The sequence below is a fragment of the Sipha flava genome, unplaced genomic scaffold, assembly GCF_003268045.1.
Source record: "Sipha flava isolate LNK unplaced genomic scaffold, YSA_version1 100_pilon_pilon, whole genome shotgun sequence".
Classification (NCBI taxonomy): Eukaryota; Metazoa; Arthropoda; class Insecta; order Hemiptera; family Aphididae; genus Sipha; species Sipha flava.
The window spans coordinates 650416-673418 of NW_020271714.1; the positions used below are offsets into that span (position 1 = coordinate 650416).

Sequence of the window (23003 nt, forward strand, 5' to 3'; positions counted from 1 at the left end):
AGGGTGTCTGATACGGGTGCCAGATACGGCCTTGACTATGCTACCCATTTAGCGCATAGGTTAAATTCGTATCGACAACTAATATTATTTAACCATCTCTACCATTGCCGGAAGTAGAGTCATTAGCACCCTGGGCCAGTGGCGGCATAAAGGCGTTATATTTGAATCACATGATTTATGAAAAAATGGGGGTAGGTGGTATTTGTAAAAAGAAAGCGAAGGAAATAATTATTACGGTAAAATACCCATACTCTGAATATGTTATAATAATAATATGAAAAATATATATATATATAAATAATATTGGTGAGTGATCCTTTGAAATTGGTATTTGAGTGTAAAAAACTTGCAAAACTGTGTAAACAAAAAATGAAATCTATGAGTAAATCTGAGTGGGGAGCAGTTTGTGAAAAAGTAAAAAACTTAGAAGCAGAAATGTGAAAGAATGAAAGTTATATGAATATCGAAATCGATAATTTAATAGTAACGTACAGAGAAGATAATATAACTGAAAACAGCGACACAATTAGTAATTAAGATAAAGACTATGATTTAGGTGTGACACCATTAGAGCCATAAAAAACTATTTTTATTTAAAATATTATAATGTATGTAGATGTTATTATTATTTTATTTTTATTATAATTATTAATTAATACAATTTTTATTTTTTATTATAAAATAAAAGAACATTATCAGGATATATGATTTTAAGTTAATAATGTAAAATCAGTTTTAAAATGTTTTACAGCTATTGTTGGTTTATCTCTTTTCGGCACGGTGCGATACAAGTAATCCCGCAAAAAAAAATAACCCATTCGACACGGTGGGAAAAATAGCATACCACCCATAATCCATTTTTTTTCAATTTTTTAGTCGTCTGTTGGTTTTATTTAAGAAATTTAATATGATTTCCATTATTTATAGCTAATTCATTTAAATTATTAAAAGGCTAACATGATTAAATATAATTTAATTAACGTTTTCAAATAATTATTTTTAAATAAGACCTAATGTTTAGTTTTCTTCTTATTGAATCGATCGATTTGCTTGATTATTATTTCATTGAATTCCAAATATAATATTATTTATTTTCGTTTTAACTTGAATTAGCTATTTTAAATATATAGCCTAATATTTGTGTAAAAGTGAGCATCTATTATATGTCTCACCATGCAATAACATGATATTCGTAGTAGACACTATTGGTGGTACATGTACTATGCAAATTCGTTTATTGTTTATTATACGTTGGAGTGTACGATTTTATTATTTTATTACAATGGCTAAACGTTATTCAGACCACGAAAGTAAATTAAATGTTATTCGAAGATCTACCGTCAGATGACGAAAGTTTGTCGTTAGTTGACGATATCGATGTCAACGAAACATATATTCCCGAACCTAATAATCATACATTGTTCATAACGGAGTCCGATTCAGAAATTGATGAACATGTATACATTTTAATTATATATAGAAGAAAATGTTACTTATATTCATCCAAGTTGGTAAAAAAATCGTTCGTCAAATCGTCGAAAAAATCCAAATAAACGCACACCAAATATTTTTTCCAAGTGTCGTGAGCTTTTTCCTAGTATTGAAAATAATCAAACAAATGAAGAACTTGCAGTACATATACTGAGAGAACATAACAGCAAGTGAAGTATAAAATTATGATACAAACTCAAATTTTCAAAACGAGTTCATAGAACTTGTTTGGTTGTCTAATGAAAATATAAATATTAAAATTACTTCATTTTCAGTTTTCAAATTTTTACAGACAGACGAATTTATTACGTATATTACCTTTCTTAATTTCTATGCAAATCAAAATTACATGCGAAACGGAAAATCATACACGGAAACAAATAATAACGAAATAAATGCATATATTGGATTAAATCTACCGATGGGGATTAAAAACTATGCAGTTATAGAAATTATTGGTCAACTGCCCTAGATTTAAATGATACGTACATTAGTAGTATTTTGCTATTAAATTAATTAAAAATTAATTAAAATTAAAGAAACAGAATCCAACTAAAACAATTGTTTTAGTTGGATTCTGTGTCTTTGCATTTGAACGATAATTTGGCTATTCCAAAGAGAAGTAAAGTAAACTTTGACTAATTGTTCAAAGTAAGACCGTGCATAAATTTTATTTTATAAAATAGGCATTATTCTAATCGAATAGTGGATATCAATGTATGATTAAATTTAAAGGTCGTAATTCATGTAAACAATATATGCCTAAAAAGCTCATAAAAAGAGGTTACAAAGTATAGGCTTTAGTTGACAAACATGGATACTTATGGAACTTCGATGTGTACACAGGGAAATCTGGTGACATGGCTGAAAAAGACTTAGATGCTCTAGTGCATCGGTTCTTAACCTTTGTGTAGTGGCGACCCAAGATATTTACCAAATTTTTCCTGCGACCTTTTTATAAATAATATTCAAATGCAGAATAAAAAATAACTATTTGGTACTCTTAATTGAATAACATTTTTTACTCATATTACTTGTATTCATAACAAGTCATAATATTAATTACATTATATTTAAAAATAAACATTTCTTTTAATAATATTGTATTGTTTTTTAAATAATTTTTAATTTAATGACTTCCTTGGTCTTGATGTTGCTTTACCAATGAATCAATTTAGAGTTCTTCTATGGAGTTAGTAAGTGAAATACGCATCGTGGGTTCGACATCAAGCTTGTTTCTTGATTTGGTTTTGATTGTAGTTAATATCTTTATTATAACAAGTAAAAATATTAGTTAATGGCTTTTGCATACTCAAATTTAACTCATTTAATAACGAAAAAATATCTGATAAATACACAACTTTTGTCAACCAAATTATATCTTGAAAACGGATGGATAACATTACATTTTTTTCTCTTAAAAATACTTCTATTTCAGTTCTTAATTCAAAAAATCTCGTTAAAATTTTTCTCCATGATAACCAACGTACATGAGGTTTCATTTATTATTTATAAGACTTAAAAATAAAAATATTATACTAATGTTTTATATTTTTATCCGACCCATTTAAAATTATTGGGGACCCAAAATTGGGTCGCGACCCTATGGTTAAGAACCGCTGCTCTAGTGGTTAAAAATTTGTTCCACTTCAAAGTAAAAATTATTTTTTATACTTTGATAATTATTTTACAAGTTGTCCACTAATAACTTATTTAAAATTAAATGGTATTTATACATGTGGAATATCCCAAGAAAACAAATACCAAAGTTCAAAGATGACAAATTGTTTAAACAAGGAGATATATTGATCAATTTCCAACATCGTTCAACTAGGCGCGCACTCAGGATTTTTGTTTGTTTGGGGGGGGGGGGGCGTAATCATTTTCTTACTTTCTTTACACACAAGTAAACAATTGCCATTAATTTTCTATTAACGTATAACTAACATAATAATAAAACTTGAAAAAAATTTTACCTTTCATACCTATCATTGTAATACTACTCTTGTGATGATATGATATAATGTATAATTTAATGTAAAACATATTTTTTGGTGGGGGGGATACAGCCCCAAAGCCCCCCCCCCCCCTTTGGGTGCACTACTGCGTTCAACAAATGGAAAGAAAAACGCATGGTAAGTCTTTTATCAAATTTTTATGACCCAAAGGATACTGAAAATGTTCAAAGGCGAGCTAAAGATGGAATGATGATTTTGAATGATGTTTCAATGATACCATGTCCAAAAGTTTTGAAGATTATAATCAAAATATAAACTGCGTGGAAAAACTGAATTAAAATAAGAAATCATACCAAATATATCGCAAAAGTAAAACATGGTGGCATAACATTTTTGAAGTGAAAACTTCTTTAGCCACGTTGGGCACCCCGTATAAGAAAGCATTTGCGAGTGAGGAAAAAAGTATGATCTCGCGACACCGCCACCGCCACCGCGAGTAGATATATATACAGTGGTGTATATATTTGCGAGCGAGGAAAAAAGTATGATCTCGCGACACCGCCACCGCCACCGCCACCGCGAGTATATATATGTACTGTGGTATATACATTAGTGTATCAAAGCTGCGCGCAGCAGATGGCAGTTACGGGAAAACAACAACGCCCGCCTGCGTTAGTATATACGTAGTTCACGCAGTGTAAGTACGTGATTTTATACATACTGTTAATATTCTTCAATATAAAAATAGTTTATCCAATTTGGGTAGCCGCAAGCATTGTGCCGTATCATAGCCACTCAACAGAAATAAAACTATACTCGCAAAAAGAAAACATTTTCCGTTAATTTCCGCTTTGGCAATGACAATTCACAAAGCGCAAGGAGGTACTTTCGATGTTATCGTTTACGAATACGACCATTGTCACTCAAGAGAATTGGTATACGTTGCATTAACAAGAGTTATTAACATAGAAGGTTTATTCTTAGTTACTAAAGAAAACACAAAGGAGAGCTGGATATTTCATCATGGCAGAGTAGGAAAAGCACAGGTAGAAGATTCAAATGCAACCAAAAAAAAGAGATCAACAACTCATCGAGATGATTTATCGATTGAATTGAAACGTTTGCATGAAAATCCTCTGCAAACCATCACCAAAACATTTCTTGATTTCATCAATAAGAATAATAGATTGTCTATATTTTCATTCAATTGTCAAAGTTTACGTGAGCATGTGAATGATTTAGAAATTGACGCTCTTGTTAAGAAGATTAATGTATTAATATTATCAGAAACTCATATGGGTAACGACGAAAAAATTGACATTCCAAATTTTAACTTTGTGGCGAGTTTCAGAAGAAATAATCGTCCAGCAGGAGGAGTAGTTATATATCAAAATACCGACACAGTTCATTATTGCACAAATTATATGGATGTGCATGCCAAATACGTCACGATGTTTAACACTTCTACTTCTGATATCGGCGATATGTGTATAAGTCGTTGCCACTGCGGCGCTAATCAATTCATCATTATGGTTGCCGTTTACATTTCTCCTAATAATTCATTGCGTGTTATACGAGACTTCTTTTATGAAAATTTATTTATTTATTCTCATGGCGCATCTGCATTGCTTCATCAAAAAATTGGAAAAAGATTCGATGATTTGCCAATGATTTTGATTGGGGATTTCTATATAAATTTTGCAGACGATAAAAATCTACCATTATTGGAATTTTTCAAAAATGAATTTGGTTTGAACATGCCAAATGATCGCAATCTTAGCACAAGATACAAAACTACTATTGATGCGATCTTTACAAGATATTTGAATAAATTCGAATCAAAATTGTTTGTATCATACTTTAGCCACCATTAACCGATTGTATCAGTTTTAGAAATTGGCGATGATGCTGGCAGTGATGATGGTGCAAGAGTTGGTGAAATGATGGATGGAAATTGATTTTTCTAAGTTTACTTTTTGTAAAGCATTTGTAATAATTTTGATATGTAATTTTTTTTTCTTTTATGTAAAATAACTGAAATAATTATGTATAGTATTTTATATTGATAAATAAAACAATTCGTGGTACATTATTTCCTAAGCATTACAAAATTTTTAAAACCGAAGTGAAATTGTTACAGTATATATGTCGTAGCCACTTAGTGAAATTAACCATTTCATGAAATGGAAACGACTTTTTAACACTTCGTGAAATACGGAAATATTTCATGATATGGTCACTTTTTCATGAAACGGTCGTTCCAATTTGACATCGTGTAATTTTTTTCACAATCTGGTCGTTCACTTTGTGTACCGAAAATATATTTAATATTTATCATGGTCTTATAATCATTTTTATTGGTAGATATGAAATATGTTATAAGTTATAATTTATAACTATTGATTTAAGCACGAAATTCCTTTACCACAAATTCTATTATACAATAATATCTATTAAATAAAATTACTTGGTTATCTGAAATGAGCCGGTTATATTTTATTAATTTTGATTTATCATATTAGATTTTTGTTCAAAAGTGTATAGTCGGTGAACGGATTGCATTGTGCTCGAACATTCACGCATTATAGATATTTACTTTAAAATAATTTTGTATAATTTTAATAATATGGAAAATTTTAATCCAAAAAGTGAATTTTACATTCGAATGAACAAGTATTATTTGGACAAACCGGGAAAAAAGCCATATACAAATATGAAGATTGAGACAATTATAGCCGAAATTACTGATGCTAAATTAAACAAGTACCTACAAAATAGATAATTTGACCACCCATTAATCGTGAGTATCGGTAACTAATTTAAATTTAAATTTCACAGAGGTGCAAAGAAAATACGTGATTATTATATTTTACAAAAATATGATGTATTAACTGTGGCCGAGAAGAAATATTTAATTCATAAAAAAACGGACGACAAAGATGATATCAAGTAAAATATATTTATATCTATAAAGTAAATAAGTAATTAAAAACAAATTGCGTACGAAAACCATACTGCGATGACCGCGGCGCGACGGTCCAAGAGCGATCACTGTGCTCGACTGAAGGCTTGCCAATAAATATTACGAATGTGCGCTACAGAAAGTGGAAATCCGACGCTATGGCACGTTGCACGTGAACATTTATACGTGTCGTAGCGTCACGTAGATAAAATAAATAAATAAATGATAATATACAATGATAATTAATTTATATATTTTATAGGTATGTTGTGTCATACGAAGACTTGTTCGAAAGACTAAGTAATTATCATATACGTACTGGGCATGGTGGTGTGGGGAAAATGCGTGCGGCACAATTAATATTCGATTCCAAGACCAGCTATTGAAAATTTTCTATCAATATGCGCAATCTGTAATAGTAAGAAAGGGTCAAATCGTAAATTGGTTATCAAACCAATTGTAAACAAAGACTTCAACGAGAAAGGTCAAGTTGACTTGGTGGATTTCCAGTCATTACCTAACGGAAAATATAAATGAATTTTAAACTATCAAGACCACCATACAAAATTTATATCTTTATTTCCACTTAAAAGTAAACGAGCGGTCGAAGTAGCATCTAATTCACTCACAATTTTTTTAATTTTTGGTGCACCGAAAGTTTTACAAAGTGATAGAGAGTTTGTAAATTCTGTTATTAATGAAATTAAGGAACTTTGGCCGGAATGTATTATTGTACATGGGAGACCAAGACATCCTCAGAGTCAGGGAAGTATTGAACGTATCAATCAGGATGTCAAAAATATGCTTTGAGCATGGATGAAGGACAATAAATCTAAAAAATGGTCTGTGGGATTGAAGTTTGTCCAATTCCAGAAAAACTTTTCACACCATCGCATAATTGGCCGATCTCCTTACAAAGCATTATTTGGTTGTGAGCCTAAGGTTGGATTTACAACATCTAATTTACCACAAGAAGTTTATATACAAGAATAAATAAATGTTAAACGATATTGCAGAATTTGTAAAATTGAATCCACAGAAGACTTTTGTGATTTGTGTAAAACAAATCAAAAAATAGAAGAAGAACGTGAAGCAGCGCATATAGGTCAAAACAAAGCCGCCAAAAGAATGTTACAGGTATCTAATTATTTATTATTTATAACAATTCGACATACATAGTAAATAAATTGGATGTGTACAATATATTTAAGTAATTTTTTTTTTGTTATTTGTTATAGGTTATAATTCCTACGTTCAATATTAATGACTGTATCACAATTCCTGTTCCAAAAGTCGATAGAGGGCCTTTGGACCCAACACGCATAATTGCTGTTATAGTTGAGAAAAGAAATGAGTTGTATAGAGTAAAAACTGAACATGGTTTAATTAAAGGATGGTTAAGTTCTGGAAATATGCAGCGTACCACATCATATTTCATATCTGCTAATCAAGTTGACAAGCAAAACGAATTAACTTTGCGTGAAACAGTTAAAATTATATCTGGAGGTCAAGGATTTTTGAGTTGTACATGCAAAAGTGCTTGTCAAACTAAACGTTTTGCTTGTTTTAAAAGTAGTATTAAATGTAACAGCCGTTGCCATAATTCATTGAATTGTTTAAATAAATAATTATTAACTATACGATAAATTATATTATATATAAGTTATTAAAATTATTATATAATTTATTTAATTACCTACATATTACTACTCGTATTATTAATTATATCAAAACTAAACTTAATATAATATACTAACCATATTACACAATGTAACAAACAACAATTATTATAAAATTTTGATAAATATAAAATATTTTTTCGGTACACAAAGTGAACGACCAGATTGTGAAAAAAATTACACGATGTCAAATTGGAACGACCATTTCATGAAAAAGTGACCATATCATGAAATATTTCCGTATTTCGCGAAGTGTTAAAAAGTCGTTTCCATTTCATGAAATGGTCAACTTTTCATGAAATGGTCAATTTCACTATGTTGCTACGATATATATACACATACACGTTCACACTTAAGTATAACAGTACATACCACAGTATATATATACATGTACTCTCGGTGGCGGTGGCGGTGGCGGTGTCGCGATTTCATACTTTTTTCCTCACCCGTAAATGCTTTCTTATACGGGGTGCCCAACGTGCTTAAGAAGTTTTCACTTCTACCGGCAGTCCCCCGACTGGTTTTTTTTATTTTTTTCATTTTCTTGATATTACAATTGTAAATTCATATAAAGTATATACACAAGATACCGAAAATAAATGACAATGAAAAACTTTAGACGAAAATTACGAGACAGCTACCAAACACAACAATTGTTAATAAACGTAAATAAAAAAACACAACAAAATCGCCAACAGAAATAAGAAAATTCAAGGCATCATTTCCCGATTATATCCAGCCAAAATTGTCGACTAGAAGATGTACTCGATGGACCACAAAACAAAAAAAAAGTTAGAATAGAGTAGAATTGTTCAATATGCGATATTCCCCTCAAGTTACATTAACTTTTTTAACCATTGGAGCCATTTTTGAATTAATGCAATTTCTGTGCCTCCGATTTATTTGTTAATTTTTTGACATCAGCTTGCAAAATTAAGGAATTTTAAATATTTCTGGTAAGGGAGGCACGTGCAAATCGGTTTAATTGATTTTATGAACCAATGGATAACACTAGAGGTTTAGGATCGGCTATGCAAATACATGCTAAATATTGACATAAAAAAAAACATTTAAATTAATTATTTATAATAAGGGGGGGCTGGAGACAAATGTCTCCAGCCCCCCTACCTTTTTTTTTATACCAGGCCTTTATAAAAATCATGCAAATTACAAAAGTTAGCATGCAAATTAAGGATCTCATACGTTCCGTATTTTACAGGATTATCCCGTATTTGAATAAAGTGTTCCGACACAAGTATAAAAATAACACTTTTGTCCTGTATTTTGTATAATCAATTTCGAATGTACCTTATTTTATAAATTAAATTTTTTAATATCATTAAGCTTTTTACATTGTATATTACTCATAAGCTATAATATTTAAAATCAAATGATAATTAATATTTATTTGAAGTATTAAATATTGTGAATAAGTTTATTTTATTGTATATTTACTAACTGTGAGGAAAATGAAATGTTAGATCGAGACCAAATGTAATATTAGCTCCTAAATGTTTACAAAGAATTTGTAAAACAAATATCATATATTTCATAATCATCGTAGTCAGGGCCGCATTTAGGGGGGAGCACTGGCTACAACTGCCCCGGACGCCAAAATTTTGTGATCGGAAATTTGCTCACTTGTGATTTATTGAACTTTTAAAATTATTTTGAAATTTTTATTTTTTTTTTTGTTTTTAATAACAGTATCATAAATTAAAGATAATGTATTTAATTTATTAATATATATTATTAATGTATTTATAGCAATATAGCTATCAGCGATCCAGAATATTAATAATATACCTAATATTAGTTCCCTAATTTGTTGTTGTCGCGTGCAGCGTGCGGTGGCGTGCTTACTACACAAAAATAGCATTGATTTTAGAATATCTAAAAGATTCACGAGAATCTATCTCCTATATTTTCCGTGGGTAGACCCCTTAGAGGTGAGGGGCACCAATTTTTTTTTTTTTGCGCCAGGGCGCAAAATATCTAAATACGGCACTGATCGTAGTTAACATAAGTCCACTCACCCTCATCACAAATTAACACCAATATGAATTTCAAAAATAAGTATGATTTAAAATGTCCCATATTTTTAAAAAATAAATCTAAGATCCCTAATGCAAATGCATACTAAATATTGGCAAAAAAAAAAAATGTATAATTCCAATGTGGGGGGGGGTCGAGGTTACGTACGTAAAATAATTATTATATTCCAATCATTTTTTTCAGTTTTAACATTTTATTTTTGAGGTAACCCCGATTATAGATAGGATCATGTTATCTATAATTGTTCTTTCAACAAGTACCCATCTAGTATATGTATAATATATATAATATAATATAATAATTTCATTGTATATCAATTTATTGGTTAGGTGTTTTTTTGATGAAAAAATTTAACTTTAAGTACAATATGTTATTGAATGTAAAATAGTTTCGTTACTCGATAGTCGTTTTAATCATTGGACGTCACCATTGTATTAAACTAAATATGTTCTCAAATTAAAAATCAAATGTGTGTCAGTTTAATTAAAACATTTGGGAAAAGAATAACATATTTATGTATAATAATTTTGTCAGATTTTAAAAATAAATACAGAACTCAACTCTTTCATCTTCATATTATTTTAATAGAGGTTAAAAAAGGCTTTAAAGCTATAAATATAAATATTTCAATAACAATACCGAGATTCAATGTCTGCTACGAGAACATTTATATTCATAAAATATTTTTCAATTATATAATGCATGGGTCTCCAAAATTTTTTACTCGAAAGCCACAAAAAATATCAAAAGCTCTTAAGCAAAATTTGTATGAACAAATGTAATTTTTTAATTTTATAGAAATATAAACAACCATAAATATTAAAAATTGTTTGGATACTACACAGATTCTATATCTTCACAGATAAACTATTCACTTTGTTCTCAGACCATAATTTGGATATCCCTGTATAACGTATAAATATTTTCATTTATAATTAAAATCAATTAATAAACGACCTTTTGATATTTTCAATTATATAAAATAACAATGCGTCCCTTTCTATAAATATTGCAAATTGAATGAAATGTAAGCCCTAAAAATTATATTCATTTTTTTATTCTTTTCTCTTCTTTGACTATTAGATTTAAAACAATTTATAACTAATAATTATTTTAATAATATTGAATCATCGAACCAACTTCATATAGTTAAGAATAAAATTAAGATAAAAATCATGTTAACTATCTCCAGGAAAAATACATATTAGAATAATCAAATCAGTTTTATGTACCTAGAGAGTGTTTAAAAAGAGTACTAAATACTTCATGGTTAAAATTATGAAAAATACCTAGAGAAGATAAAAATAATTTTTTCTTACATAGGATTTGCAAGATACAGCACCTATAGGCTATAGTATCTGGTATATTATTTAAAAAAAGTGAAGGATTAAAATCATAAGAATCAAAATAATCATATGCATATGATATCTGCTGAAACTATAATTAACAAATATATTATAACTAAATAAAAATTGGGGTTGAATAAAACAATAAAAATCTTTTAATTGACAAAATTGACTTTAAATTTATTTATAGTAAACATAATCAAAAATTAATCAAATTTTAAATTAAAAAATAATATAACATTTACATTAATGTTGCTGCTTGTGCTCTTCTTGCTCTTATCTCAGCACGTTTAGTTTCCAAATTTGTCCTCTCATGAATACGTCTTTTGTACTTGAGTAATTTAATTTCCTTTTCTCTCTTCATACGACCAGATTTCATGCTTTTATAAAGATTTCTGTACTTCTTTTGAATCATTTTCTCTTTAAGAAGTTGCATTTGATGATTTTCACGTCGTAATTTCCCTTTGTTTATGAATTCTGGTGTGCCAGATTCTACTTTCATTTGTTTTCGCTAAATAATGATCAATAATAGTTACCATTTAAATTATAATAATATAAAATAAAATCACTCTTACTTTAATTGCAGCCAATTTTTCTTCAGTCATTTCACCATCGAATTCATCTAGATCCTCATCATCAGCATCCATTGTTTCGTCTTCAGATTCTTTTTTGTCATCTTCAATGTCTTCAATTTCATTATCGGAAATTTCATCCAATAATTCTTGATCTTTAGAGAATAACATATATTAGTTTATATTCATTTTGATTAACACAAAAAAACATTTTACCTTTGTTAACTATTACAGTTGGGTCAGTTAAAGCTTTTTCTTCTGGTGGCACATAACGTTGTGTACGGTATTCAACAGTGAATGGAGATAAATGAGGAGGTAATGTTGTACCAATAAAATATTTTTCTACTGGTAAAAGCTCTCGTGCATTAACACAATCAAACACCCATTGTGGTTGAATATAATATCTGTAAGTTAATAATATAATATAGTGAATTTTTATAACCAAAAATGGATTCAAAGTTATTTGTATGAAAACTGATAATACATTTTTTTGCCTAATATAAAAATTATTGAAAAATAAAAATGTATCATAAATTATTTGCTCATCTTTAAAATAAAATGAGCCTCTACTTTGAATTTACATAAAATGGTTTTGTACTATACATTAGTTTTCTGCCGAAAAATCATAAATAAATGATTATTTTATTTATAAATCCATGAATACATTTCACGTATACACATGTATGGATTTCTATATTTTATTGCATATTGTTTATTTAAAAAGCATTAAACCTGGGGCACACTTTGGATATCACTGGTGATGGGTTGAACCCTGACTTTTTAAATCGAACCGAACTTGAACTGAACTTAAAATTATTTTTTCGAACTTGAACTGAACCGAACCTTTATATTTTCTATCGAACCGAACCAAATCTATTATGATTTTAAGTAGAACTCAAACTCAAACTCAATACTTTTTATCATGTACATTGTATCTACCTACAAATTAAATCAAACATAATTATTAATTACTATTGTATTTTAAGTTTTTGTATTACCTATTCTACATTTTAACTTTTAAGTCTAAGTAATTGTCTTATTTACAATACACTTAAATTTTAAATAATTTCTTAATACTATTATTATTTTTCAAAACCAGTATTGTGCTCTCTCGTGTTGTCTTGTAGCTTATAAAATATTAATTGAGTATCGAGTGTAATATGACAATACATCAGTACATTTTAACAATATATAAAAAAAGTAGTAATAATAACTATAATTCACAAATATAGAATGATTAGTAGAATTTATAATGTAAAACGTAAGTTATAAACATGATTTTATAAACAGCACAGTCGCGGTATCGGAATATTACCATGGATTTACCCAAAATAGATTTTAACCTCTACAATAAATATGATAAAAACAAAAATAGCTAATTTATAAATGTAGTGTATATAATAAACTGCCTTTATTGGTGATAAACAACTTATTAATGTTTTGGTCGGCGGAGGGTGGATGTGTAACATGCGACTGGAAAAATAACATTATTATAATAAATAATGCATAACGTGCCCTTTACAGATTACCACTTTCTATCGCCAATAGTCTAATTATTTCTAAATAATCATTATCAATTTTTATTTTTCAAAATAAATTTTGAAGAATTGTACAAATATTTGGTTTTCGAACTATAGTGGCCAGTAAGTCTGGTTTGACAAATATTTTCAAGTTCGATTTTCGAACAGTAAAAGTTGCTTGATAGTTCGGTTCGATTTTTTTTCATGCAAAGTTCGAATTTCAAACCTAACCGAACATCAAGGGTTTGGTTCAGTTCGGTTCGAAATTCGAACAGTTCGACCCATCACTAGATATCACTCAAGTATCACGTCTTCTTAAAAAATTATTTTATAGCTATAAAATTATTTAAATAGAGAGAATCTATACTTATCATGAGAAGATGAATATTAAACTAACTAATTAATAATATTGTTAAAATTATGCAAAAAAAAAATTTTAATTAAATTTACCTTGAGATATATTGTTTATTGAGGTCAGGTCTGTCCACTATTTGATGAGTAATAGTTTCATCAGTCTCGGCAAATGTAGCACCTTCAGGGAAAGTGGTCTCATCCCAAGACACTTGAGCACCAAAACATCGAAGGGCAAATACTAAAGGCTCTCTAGGTACTTCTCTATTTAAGAAAACTTTAAGGCCTTCAAATAATTTCTTTAATTTTCTCACTTTTTCATATTCTTTACGTGCTTCTTCAGCTTTAGCTTCATCGCCATCCTAGAATTAAAATAAAAAATAAATTTAGGTTCAAAAATAGATTAAAATGTATAGTTTACAATGACAAAAGTATCCAAATCTAATTCAGATTCAGATGGGTCTTCAACACCTTCTGCAGTTTTCAGTAATGGTAAATTTAAGGCAGCTACTCGATCACTTGTTTCATTTTCTTCCAAAATTTCTTCTTCAAGTTTCTCAGCTAAAAATGTTTAATTCTAATAATTTTTAACATACAAGAAAAATCTATAATTACCATTATATGTGCCAAGTCGAGGAGGGTAGTACAAGTTTAAATTGTTATATAGACGGAAATTAACAAAACCTAAAGCTGTTGAATAAAAATCTGCAAAAGTAGCCATAGTATAGAAATCAACTTCTTGCTTTTTTTGTGGCTAAAAATATTAAAATACAAGGTTATAACTATTTAGTAGCAACAAGAAAAATATCAACATCTTACTTCATGTGGATAATTATGAGGAATAACCCAAGTAATGGTTTGACCTTTTATTTCAACTTGAAAATAAATGCCTTTAATAGATATAAATACTTTGCGTAAAGCACGTGCAGCAATGCATACATGCATAAACTCAACTGTAAGACGACGACATAAAGCAATTAAATTTGGAGGAATGCTTTTTAATTTTGGAAAAGTTGAAAATAAACAGCAAAGGGTTAGAGCATCGTCCATATCACGTAATGCATCAATGAATGTTGGGTATCGTTCTTTCACTACATGATCAATGGAGACTCTTGGAATAGTATTTGCATATCGTTTTATTAAATCTTTTTGATGCATGCCTTTTGCTCTACGTAATCTATTTAGGTGGACCTAGACATAATTATTTAACAATATGAGCATCTTATTATATTTCTAGATTTGTTAAATTAGTTCTTACCTGAAGATCACGTAATTTCCATATCATTGGTTCATGTAACAAAAATAATATGTCTTTTTTCAAATACAGAATATGAATACCACTTTTTCCTTTTTGCGCTTTGCGTCGATGAGCCGGTTCTCTCGGATAAATTCCTTTGATTATACATAACGTCCGAAAATCTTTCAATGACAACTGAAGTTTGTTCAGCGCTGCTCGCCTGGTAACATATCGAGCACCCTCTCCGGATTGGAACTGTACAAAAAATACAAGAATGATGAAACATATAATCAACACACAATATAAGTGTTTTTATACGTACCTTTTTCTTCTGCATAGGCATTTTAATTGTGTGTGAATATTCTTAATATGGTTCAATTGGAGTCAACATTTCCAAAACGTGTTGTTTACAAAATGAACCATAAGTGACATAACCTTAAACCTTAAGTTTATTACCACTTCCCACTTTAAAATTATGTTCAATTCTACTACCACAAAACAATAACCATAAATAATGTTATCTTATTTAGTGAACTTATCAGATGTTTCCGCATAAATGTTGTTTTTGAATGCACGGCATGATTACAAAGCACTTATTTTAATTTTCTAAGTTACAACTTTAAGGAGTTTTATTTAATCGTAGCCTCGTTTAATATGAACTATAATTTATTGTTTATCCGTTTAACAACAATTTGACATTAAAAAATCTGATCATTTTAGTCAACAATTGTATTAAATTGATATTGTAATTTAAAAACATATTTATACAATTTACAATCAATTTGTTGATTTTATCTGTTCCTCAGCTATTATATAATACTTTGTTTGTTTTTTTTTTAAAAAAAGTTAATTAATTTACCATTGAATTTTAACAATTTATGATTCCTTGTTGATTTCAGTTAACAAATATATAATCATGCCTTCTGCAATTGAAAATAAAAATGTTACCAGGAGAGAAATCCTTGATATGATGAATGAAAAAGAAAAACTTGAACAACAGTTAAAAATTCTCAGTGAACACTTGGACTCTGTAAGTACATAATTAATCTAAATTATTTAATTAATTTAACTTTTTTTTTATCAATGGTTTGGTAATAATAATATTCATTCCTATTAAATAGTTATGAACAGTAAGTTATATTTTATTTTTGACTTGTTATTTCATGTTTTTCAGCAATTAAGTGTAGATGTAATGTTAACTAAATTTTTAATTTTAGCATGGAGTGGGTATGAATGAGCCATTGGTGGATGACCAAGATTTTCCTCGAAATGATATAGATGTACATCAAATTAGATTAACAAGAAATCGTTTTATTTGTAAGTATAAATATTATATTTATTTTTAAGTGGGATAAAAGAAAAATTTATTCTAATACACTGTAATATATTAATATATAAAAATTTATTAGAATTTAGAATTTATTAGAATTTCCTTTCTTATTTTCTATCTGTGAAATTGTATTTTTATACTAACATTAACTATAAACAAAAGTACTATAAACAAATGTCATAACCTATATATGCAATTAAGATGCATATGTCAACCCTTTAAAAATCTAAAAAAAAAAATATCAAATATATAGTTAACATCATAAGTTAGGAATATTAGTTACTGTATACATTTTTTTTTCAATAAAAATACAAATTAAAGTAATATTTATTGTTATTATATCGTTATTGTATGTTATTATACATAATCATAGTTATTTTAAAGTAAATCAACTTATCATAACCTTGATAAAATCAAATTTGAAATATATCATACAGAAAATATTTCAAAAATTCTTTATTTATAATTTATTTCCAATCATATTCTGCTATTATTGACTTTTTTTATTTTGAAAAACTATTTAATTTTATTATATGCTATTAAAGTATTTACTTTTATTCTGTTTTATTCTAGGTACCCGTAACGATTTAATAGCATTAATGGACCGCATTGAAAAAGGTTTAAATGCTTATTTTACGCAAACCAACCACAATGAAGCTGAACATACAGTTAATGGACATTGCAGTTTAAAACCAGATCATTAACATATCATTACGTATATATTTTAAATTACTTTATAATTTTTCAATACATTTTATTACAACAAATAGATAACTTATGAATTAAATTTGATAGCAATTTAATATGGGTTAATTTTTATTAAAAATACCAATGAAGCTCATTAAGGGGACTCCAGTTGACCATATTTTAAGGAAAATAGCATAGGCAATTTAACATTATGGTGTAAATTTGCTTGTTAGTATGTGGAAAGTATATACACATTAGTATGTGTGAGATTAATCTGAAATCTTTATCAGCATTATCGTCCATTAATTTTATTGATTCAGTAGAAACCGTCCCCACGTCGACACGTCGTACCAAATATCATAGTCACAAATAAAATGAATTGCATATATATAATATAATTGAATAAACTATAAGCATTATAATAATAATAACATTAATCCTAGCATAAATTATTTCTAAAATTTATTCTCGATTTTTAACTTAAAATTTTTATAAAAATGTATTCTGTAATTAATGATTATTATTTATAATAATATAATGTACGTCATATGAACAATTCTGACGTATATTACCGTATTATAATCAATTATTCGTTGTATGAAAATGTGTTAAAATGAAATACGTTTCATTATATTATTATGTTACAAAGATGTTTAAAACTATTGTGAAAGATATTGGTTGAAAATTATTGCAATCCAAATATGAACACTGCGCTGTCATTTTTAAAATTATATTTAAATCCAAGTATATATTTAATAAATAATAATATAATTATATAATTTATACAATTTAAACTTCAGTTGAATATTATATTAATAATATAGATAGTAAATACTAGAGTGCCTCGAGCTTTATCCTAACCTAACCTATCGAGGCACTCTAGTAAATACTATTTGACTATAACCATACCATTAATCCTGCAAACTAAGGTTTTTATCCATTCTTGAGTCAAATAACTCCGGCAACATCGCTTCAAAATAAAATTTTTCCAATGATGATTTCATTTTTAAACATTTTTTGAAAAAGTATACCTGTATAAGAGGTAAACAAAATATAAAGAAAAATTTAACAATACGTTTTCAATATTATGTATTACCTTTAGGTGACCATATAAAATAACAAAATAATCGTTGAGTTATTTTTAATTGGCCCATAACTTGAAAATAGTAGTTGTGACTTTGTTTTAATTGCAAATTTCCTTGACTGTGTAGAGTTGCAAATTTTAATTTCCTAGATTCTATAGCTTCTTTTGGAGTTAATTATTTTATTGTTGTGGGACATTTTATTTTAATTATACCATTATTATCTATAAGTCCATCAGGACTTGGTACTAAAAACGGTTGATGCTCGTCTATGAAAAGTCCAGATTCTTGAATTTTAAATCCTGTTAATTGTTTAAACTTTGCCTTTGCAAAAGGTCCACACTCAATACCATACCTCGTATGCTCATTACCACAAAACGTTTTATACAATATTGATATAACTGTAAGTTTACAAATTTTTCCAAAATTCGATGCGGTTAATCGAATTTTTCTTTGTTCCATAATTCGCATTCCGATTGAAGTGTAGTCGATTTTTCTATAAATTTAATTTCATCGATATTTTTAATTATTATATTGTTCATATATTCCAATTTTTTTTACTTCGTAATCATTTCCATCCATATCCAGTTCTTCACATATATTTTTTCGCATTTTCCATAGTCATTATTTGGTAAGTTATTTTTAGTAACTCGTCTACTTCTTGGTTCAAATAAAAGTTTTCTTTTCATTTTACATATTTTTTTTCTTCTGTTTTCCACTTATAAAACGCTTCGTAAAATCACCAGGACTAAATTGAAAATCTTTTTATGCAAAATTCTAATACATTTTGGTCCTGTATTATAAGATAACACTGCAGCTATACATCGCGCTTGGTATTACCCTTTATGAGAAAAATGTATTCTTTTACCACCTACAAATTTAGCAACAATACTATTATAACCATCGACCAAATTACTGTTGACATTATAAATTAAACTTGAGGCATGATGAGTTAATAAATTTCTCCCATATAAAATATCTGTCCAAAGTCTAGATTTTTCTATGTCTAAAACATAATTTTTATTATTTTTTTTTTATCTTTTTTTTTACAAAAGTATGTTGCACAATTTTCATGATTTCCAAAAACATGGTATGGGTCATTCATAATATCATGTTTTAATAAATAATTTTTTCATTATGTGTTCCATCACTATTTTTTCTATATTCAATTGCCTTAGTAACTGCACAACGAAGTTTTTGTAAATTATTTCCCAAGGTGTTTCTTTGATCTCCGGATTTATATAGTTACGCAAATCATGGTTTTTGCATTCAATTTTTTGAATTAAAACATCAGGACCATAAGGTTTAGCGAGTAGTAATTTTTTACTAACACTGCTATCACCATCACCTATTAGTTTATTATATATAATATTATGCATTGCTATTCTTTCTTTGAAGCCCTCAACTATAATATCAGATTCTATAGAAGTAGAAGTTGAAGTCCAAATTTTATAGCACTTATGTTCACGAACTATATGGTTTGTTTTTAAGGCTCTATCACATATGGCACAGTACTTATTGCGGACACTCATAAATAAATATTTTTTTGTTCTATACCCAACAATTGATGCTACACCAGACGAAGCATTGTAATTGGATTTATAGGATCTTTTAGACCAGGCGCCATCAGCAACAACAGTTACAACCTTGTTCATCTACTTCCCCATTTTGAGCAGCGAGTTTTGCCTCCTCAATTCCAGCAAGTTTCATTTCATCTAACGTAACATTAAGGGGGCTATAATAATTCAATGTAAAATAACCCGCTGGGGTTTCGCCCCCACACCCAGTGACGGACTGGAATAAAAAAGCCCGGGGTGCAAAAACATTTTTAGGGCCCTATCAACATTCTATAAAATAAAAAAAACATATAATGCACTTTCTATTTTATTCTCAGCAAATTGTTTTAATGTATTCATTATAGTACATACTTATTTTCTGAAATAAGAAGAATTTCAGTTTTTAAACAATAGGACTGTATAAACTTAATCTTAATAATGTAAAATAAATTTAATTTTTTTTATAATAGTTACATTTTTATCTTTTGAAAACAATTAATAAACATCTTGTATTATATTTGTGTATATAAAATGTATAATTTTTAAAAATGTAATAATTTTGAAAATGTTGTAGAAATTTCTGAAATTTTATCAATTATACTTTCTGTATCAGGCAAATAATCGTTTTCTATACTTAGAAGAAGTTGCGCGTTTAATAAATCTTGTTCCATTGTTGAACGTAATCTGTTTTTTATAATTTTCAACTTGGAAAATGCCCTTTCACAATTTGTTTGTGTGCATGCCAGAGTTAATATATATTTATATAATATATATAAATTTGAATACGCTGCTGAATGCAAATTATATTTTTGTAAAAGTTTAAAAACGCATGGTATGCATTCTTCACAATCATTTTTTTTAATTTTAGATTTAGAAAAGTCGAAATATTTATCATCGCCATTGTTGTCATCACTACTTTCATCTTCGATTTGTTCACTATTTACTGGTTTATTTATCGATTGTACTATCGGTTTTTAAATGTGTTGGTCTTGCAAAAAAATTAAGTTTTGTTTGTTTTGGATCTCTACTCGATAATTGTAATTCTTTCTCAGACCGAATTTTACGTTTTTCAGCTCCACTTTTGTGCTTATAATATTTGTCTGCCATTATAAGCGTATACTTCAATACCAACTCTAAAAAATGAATGTTTCAAATTTTTTAATTTAAATGCATCGTATTCAAAGTATCACAAAAAATAAACATCGTTAAGTTAAAAAAAAAATGTTGTGGAAATAAAAAAGAGTTTTTTGTTTTTATTTCATTAGAATCATCTGTTGGAGTGTAAATATAAAATATAAATGCAAATATAAAACTTAGATATACTATTTCAGGACAATATTTAATACTAATATAATAATTTGATTTCGATAAAAAATAATAATTTAAAACATTAATGGTTTTTTATATAGGTTATAGGTAGTTAAAATAATGTGGACTAACTTTATTTAAAACAAAATATGAACATATGACTATCGTGTCGTCACAGACCTGGATTAAGGGTCAATTAATTGTACGAGTATCATATCTATTTTTACTGCGTCGTTGGTATTGATTGTGGTCGGAAGAATAACAACAACGATGACGACCGTTAATTTTATTGTGATTTTATTAAACACTTATGTCATAGAATAATAATTTATTATAGAAATGTCAGTGATCACCGTTTTGTGTTTACTGTTTATGGCAAATTTTTAATATTTGAATTCTCGATTGCTGAAGTGCTGAACGGCCAACGCTGGTATATTTAACCCTTTCAGTCCCGAATTATAACCTGATGGAAAAAAAATATTTCATGTGTTCTTTGCATTAAACAAACTCAAATTAAGAGAAATTTCGAGTTTTGAAATTTTTAGACTACCCAAACTTGAATTTTGGTGACTTATCATTATAATGGCATTTGGGCGTTAGATAGAAAAACTTACGTTGCCAATATAATGGCATTTGGGATTTAACATATAACACACTATATAATATAAATAACCTAATTAAGCTTTATTCATACTTTATCATCACTAAGCAACAGAATATTCAAAACGAAATAACGAGTAGGTACCCGACGAGATTCGGATAAACAATAAATGATAACAAATTACGAAGCGGCGAAACGCACGTGCACGGTGCACTATCACAGAATAATATAATCAGTTATTATAAAAAATTTGTATAATTTAATACGTATAATCCGGGCCTGCCTGCCGACAATATCTATGTATATTATTTCATAATTATTAATAAATAGAAAAATGTATTGATAGAAAAACTTTTAAAAAATGAATATAAGTACCTGTTTTTCTAGCAGACAGCAGTCAGTACTTTAGCAAGTCAAACGAAATTGAATAGTTATCGGCGAATCGACGTTATCGTCACTCGTCAACGTTGTCGGTCGTAATAATATAAAATGTGTGTGAGTGTGTCCATACGAATATAATAATATGATATGCTATATATATCTTTATAGCATGCGGAAATGTCAGACGATAATAATTAATAATAGAAACATTATATTATCTTAAATTCCCAAAATTATATACCTACGAAATACGAATTCAATAGTTGGTTATGTACTTATGTCTATTTTAATCATTTACAATTTATACTTTTGTATTATTTATTTTAATATTATGTTTTGATAATAAATACAATTAATAATAAGAATAAAATGTGATGGTGGCAAATAATGATAAAGTAATTATTTTCAATATAAAAAACCTTTTTTGTTTTTCTATGGGCCCGGGGTGCGATCGCACTTTAGCACCCCGGGCCAGTCCGCCACTGCCCACACCCCCTTCTCATGCAAAAGTAAAACTTATTACTATTAAAAATATAGATATGTTTAAATTTTACTAAAAATAACGTATATATAAAAATAATTAATATTTTATTTTAATAATAAATATCTAATTGTATCAGTAAAAATATTCAAAATATCATCGCTTTTTATATTTTTCGATGTATATTTTTCAATATATAGTATTGAAAGATCGCTGAACCTTAGCCAAGTTTTTATTTTTTTCATTGCACTGAAACTTCTTTCGCAAGTAGCCGAACTAATTGGTATTGTTAATGCTATTGTATTTTTATTATTTCTTATTTTACGATTTAAAAAAAAAAAACCAATAGATAATTATAAAAACAACGAAAAATATTTCTAACAAAGTTTCGATTTAGGGGGGGCTA

At 28.1% G+C, this 23003-nt stretch overlaps 3 protein-coding genes across 3 annotated transcripts; 2 read left to right on the forward strand and 1 right to left on the reverse strand.

The window, feature by feature from the left end:
* The first annotated feature begins 6075 nt into the window (after positions 1 to 6075).
* Positions 6076 to 8039, forward strand: LOC112679628. Its single transcript, XM_025549515.1, has 4 exons — positions 6076 to 6212; positions 6288 to 6398; positions 7428 to 7548; positions 7650 to 8039. The coding sequence occupies exons 1-4, from the start codon at positions 6076 to 6078 to the stop codon at positions 8037 to 8039; spliced, it is 759 nt and encodes a 252-aa protein (XP_025405300.1).
* A 3645-nt stretch (positions 8040 to 11684) lies between these two features.
* Positions 11685 to 15605, reverse strand: LOC112679333 (pescadillo homolog). The gene is made up of 9 exons (XM_025549103.1): positions 15494 to 15605; positions 15193 to 15426; positions 14754 to 15125; positions 14550 to 14688; positions 14356 to 14495; positions 14034 to 14296; positions 12280 to 12467; positions 12067 to 12218; positions 11685 to 12002 (listed from the first exon to the last, which is right to left on the reverse strand). The coding sequence occupies exons 1-9, from the start codon at positions 15512 to 15514 to the stop codon at positions 11733 to 11735; spliced, it is 1779 nt and encodes a 592-aa protein (XP_025404888.1). The 5' UTR covers positions 15515 to 15605; the 3' UTR covers positions 11685 to 11732.
* A 482-nt stretch (positions 15606 to 16087) lies between these two features.
* On the forward strand, positions 16088 to 17205 carry LOC112679635 (26S proteasome non-ATPase regulatory subunit 9). The gene is made up of 3 exons (XM_025549526.1): positions 16088 to 16201; positions 16389 to 16488; positions 17075 to 17205. The coding sequence occupies exons 1-3, from the start codon at positions 16088 to 16090 to the stop codon at positions 17203 to 17205; spliced, it is 345 nt and encodes a 114-aa protein (XP_025405311.1).
* Positions 17206 to 23003: the final 5798 nt, after the last annotated feature.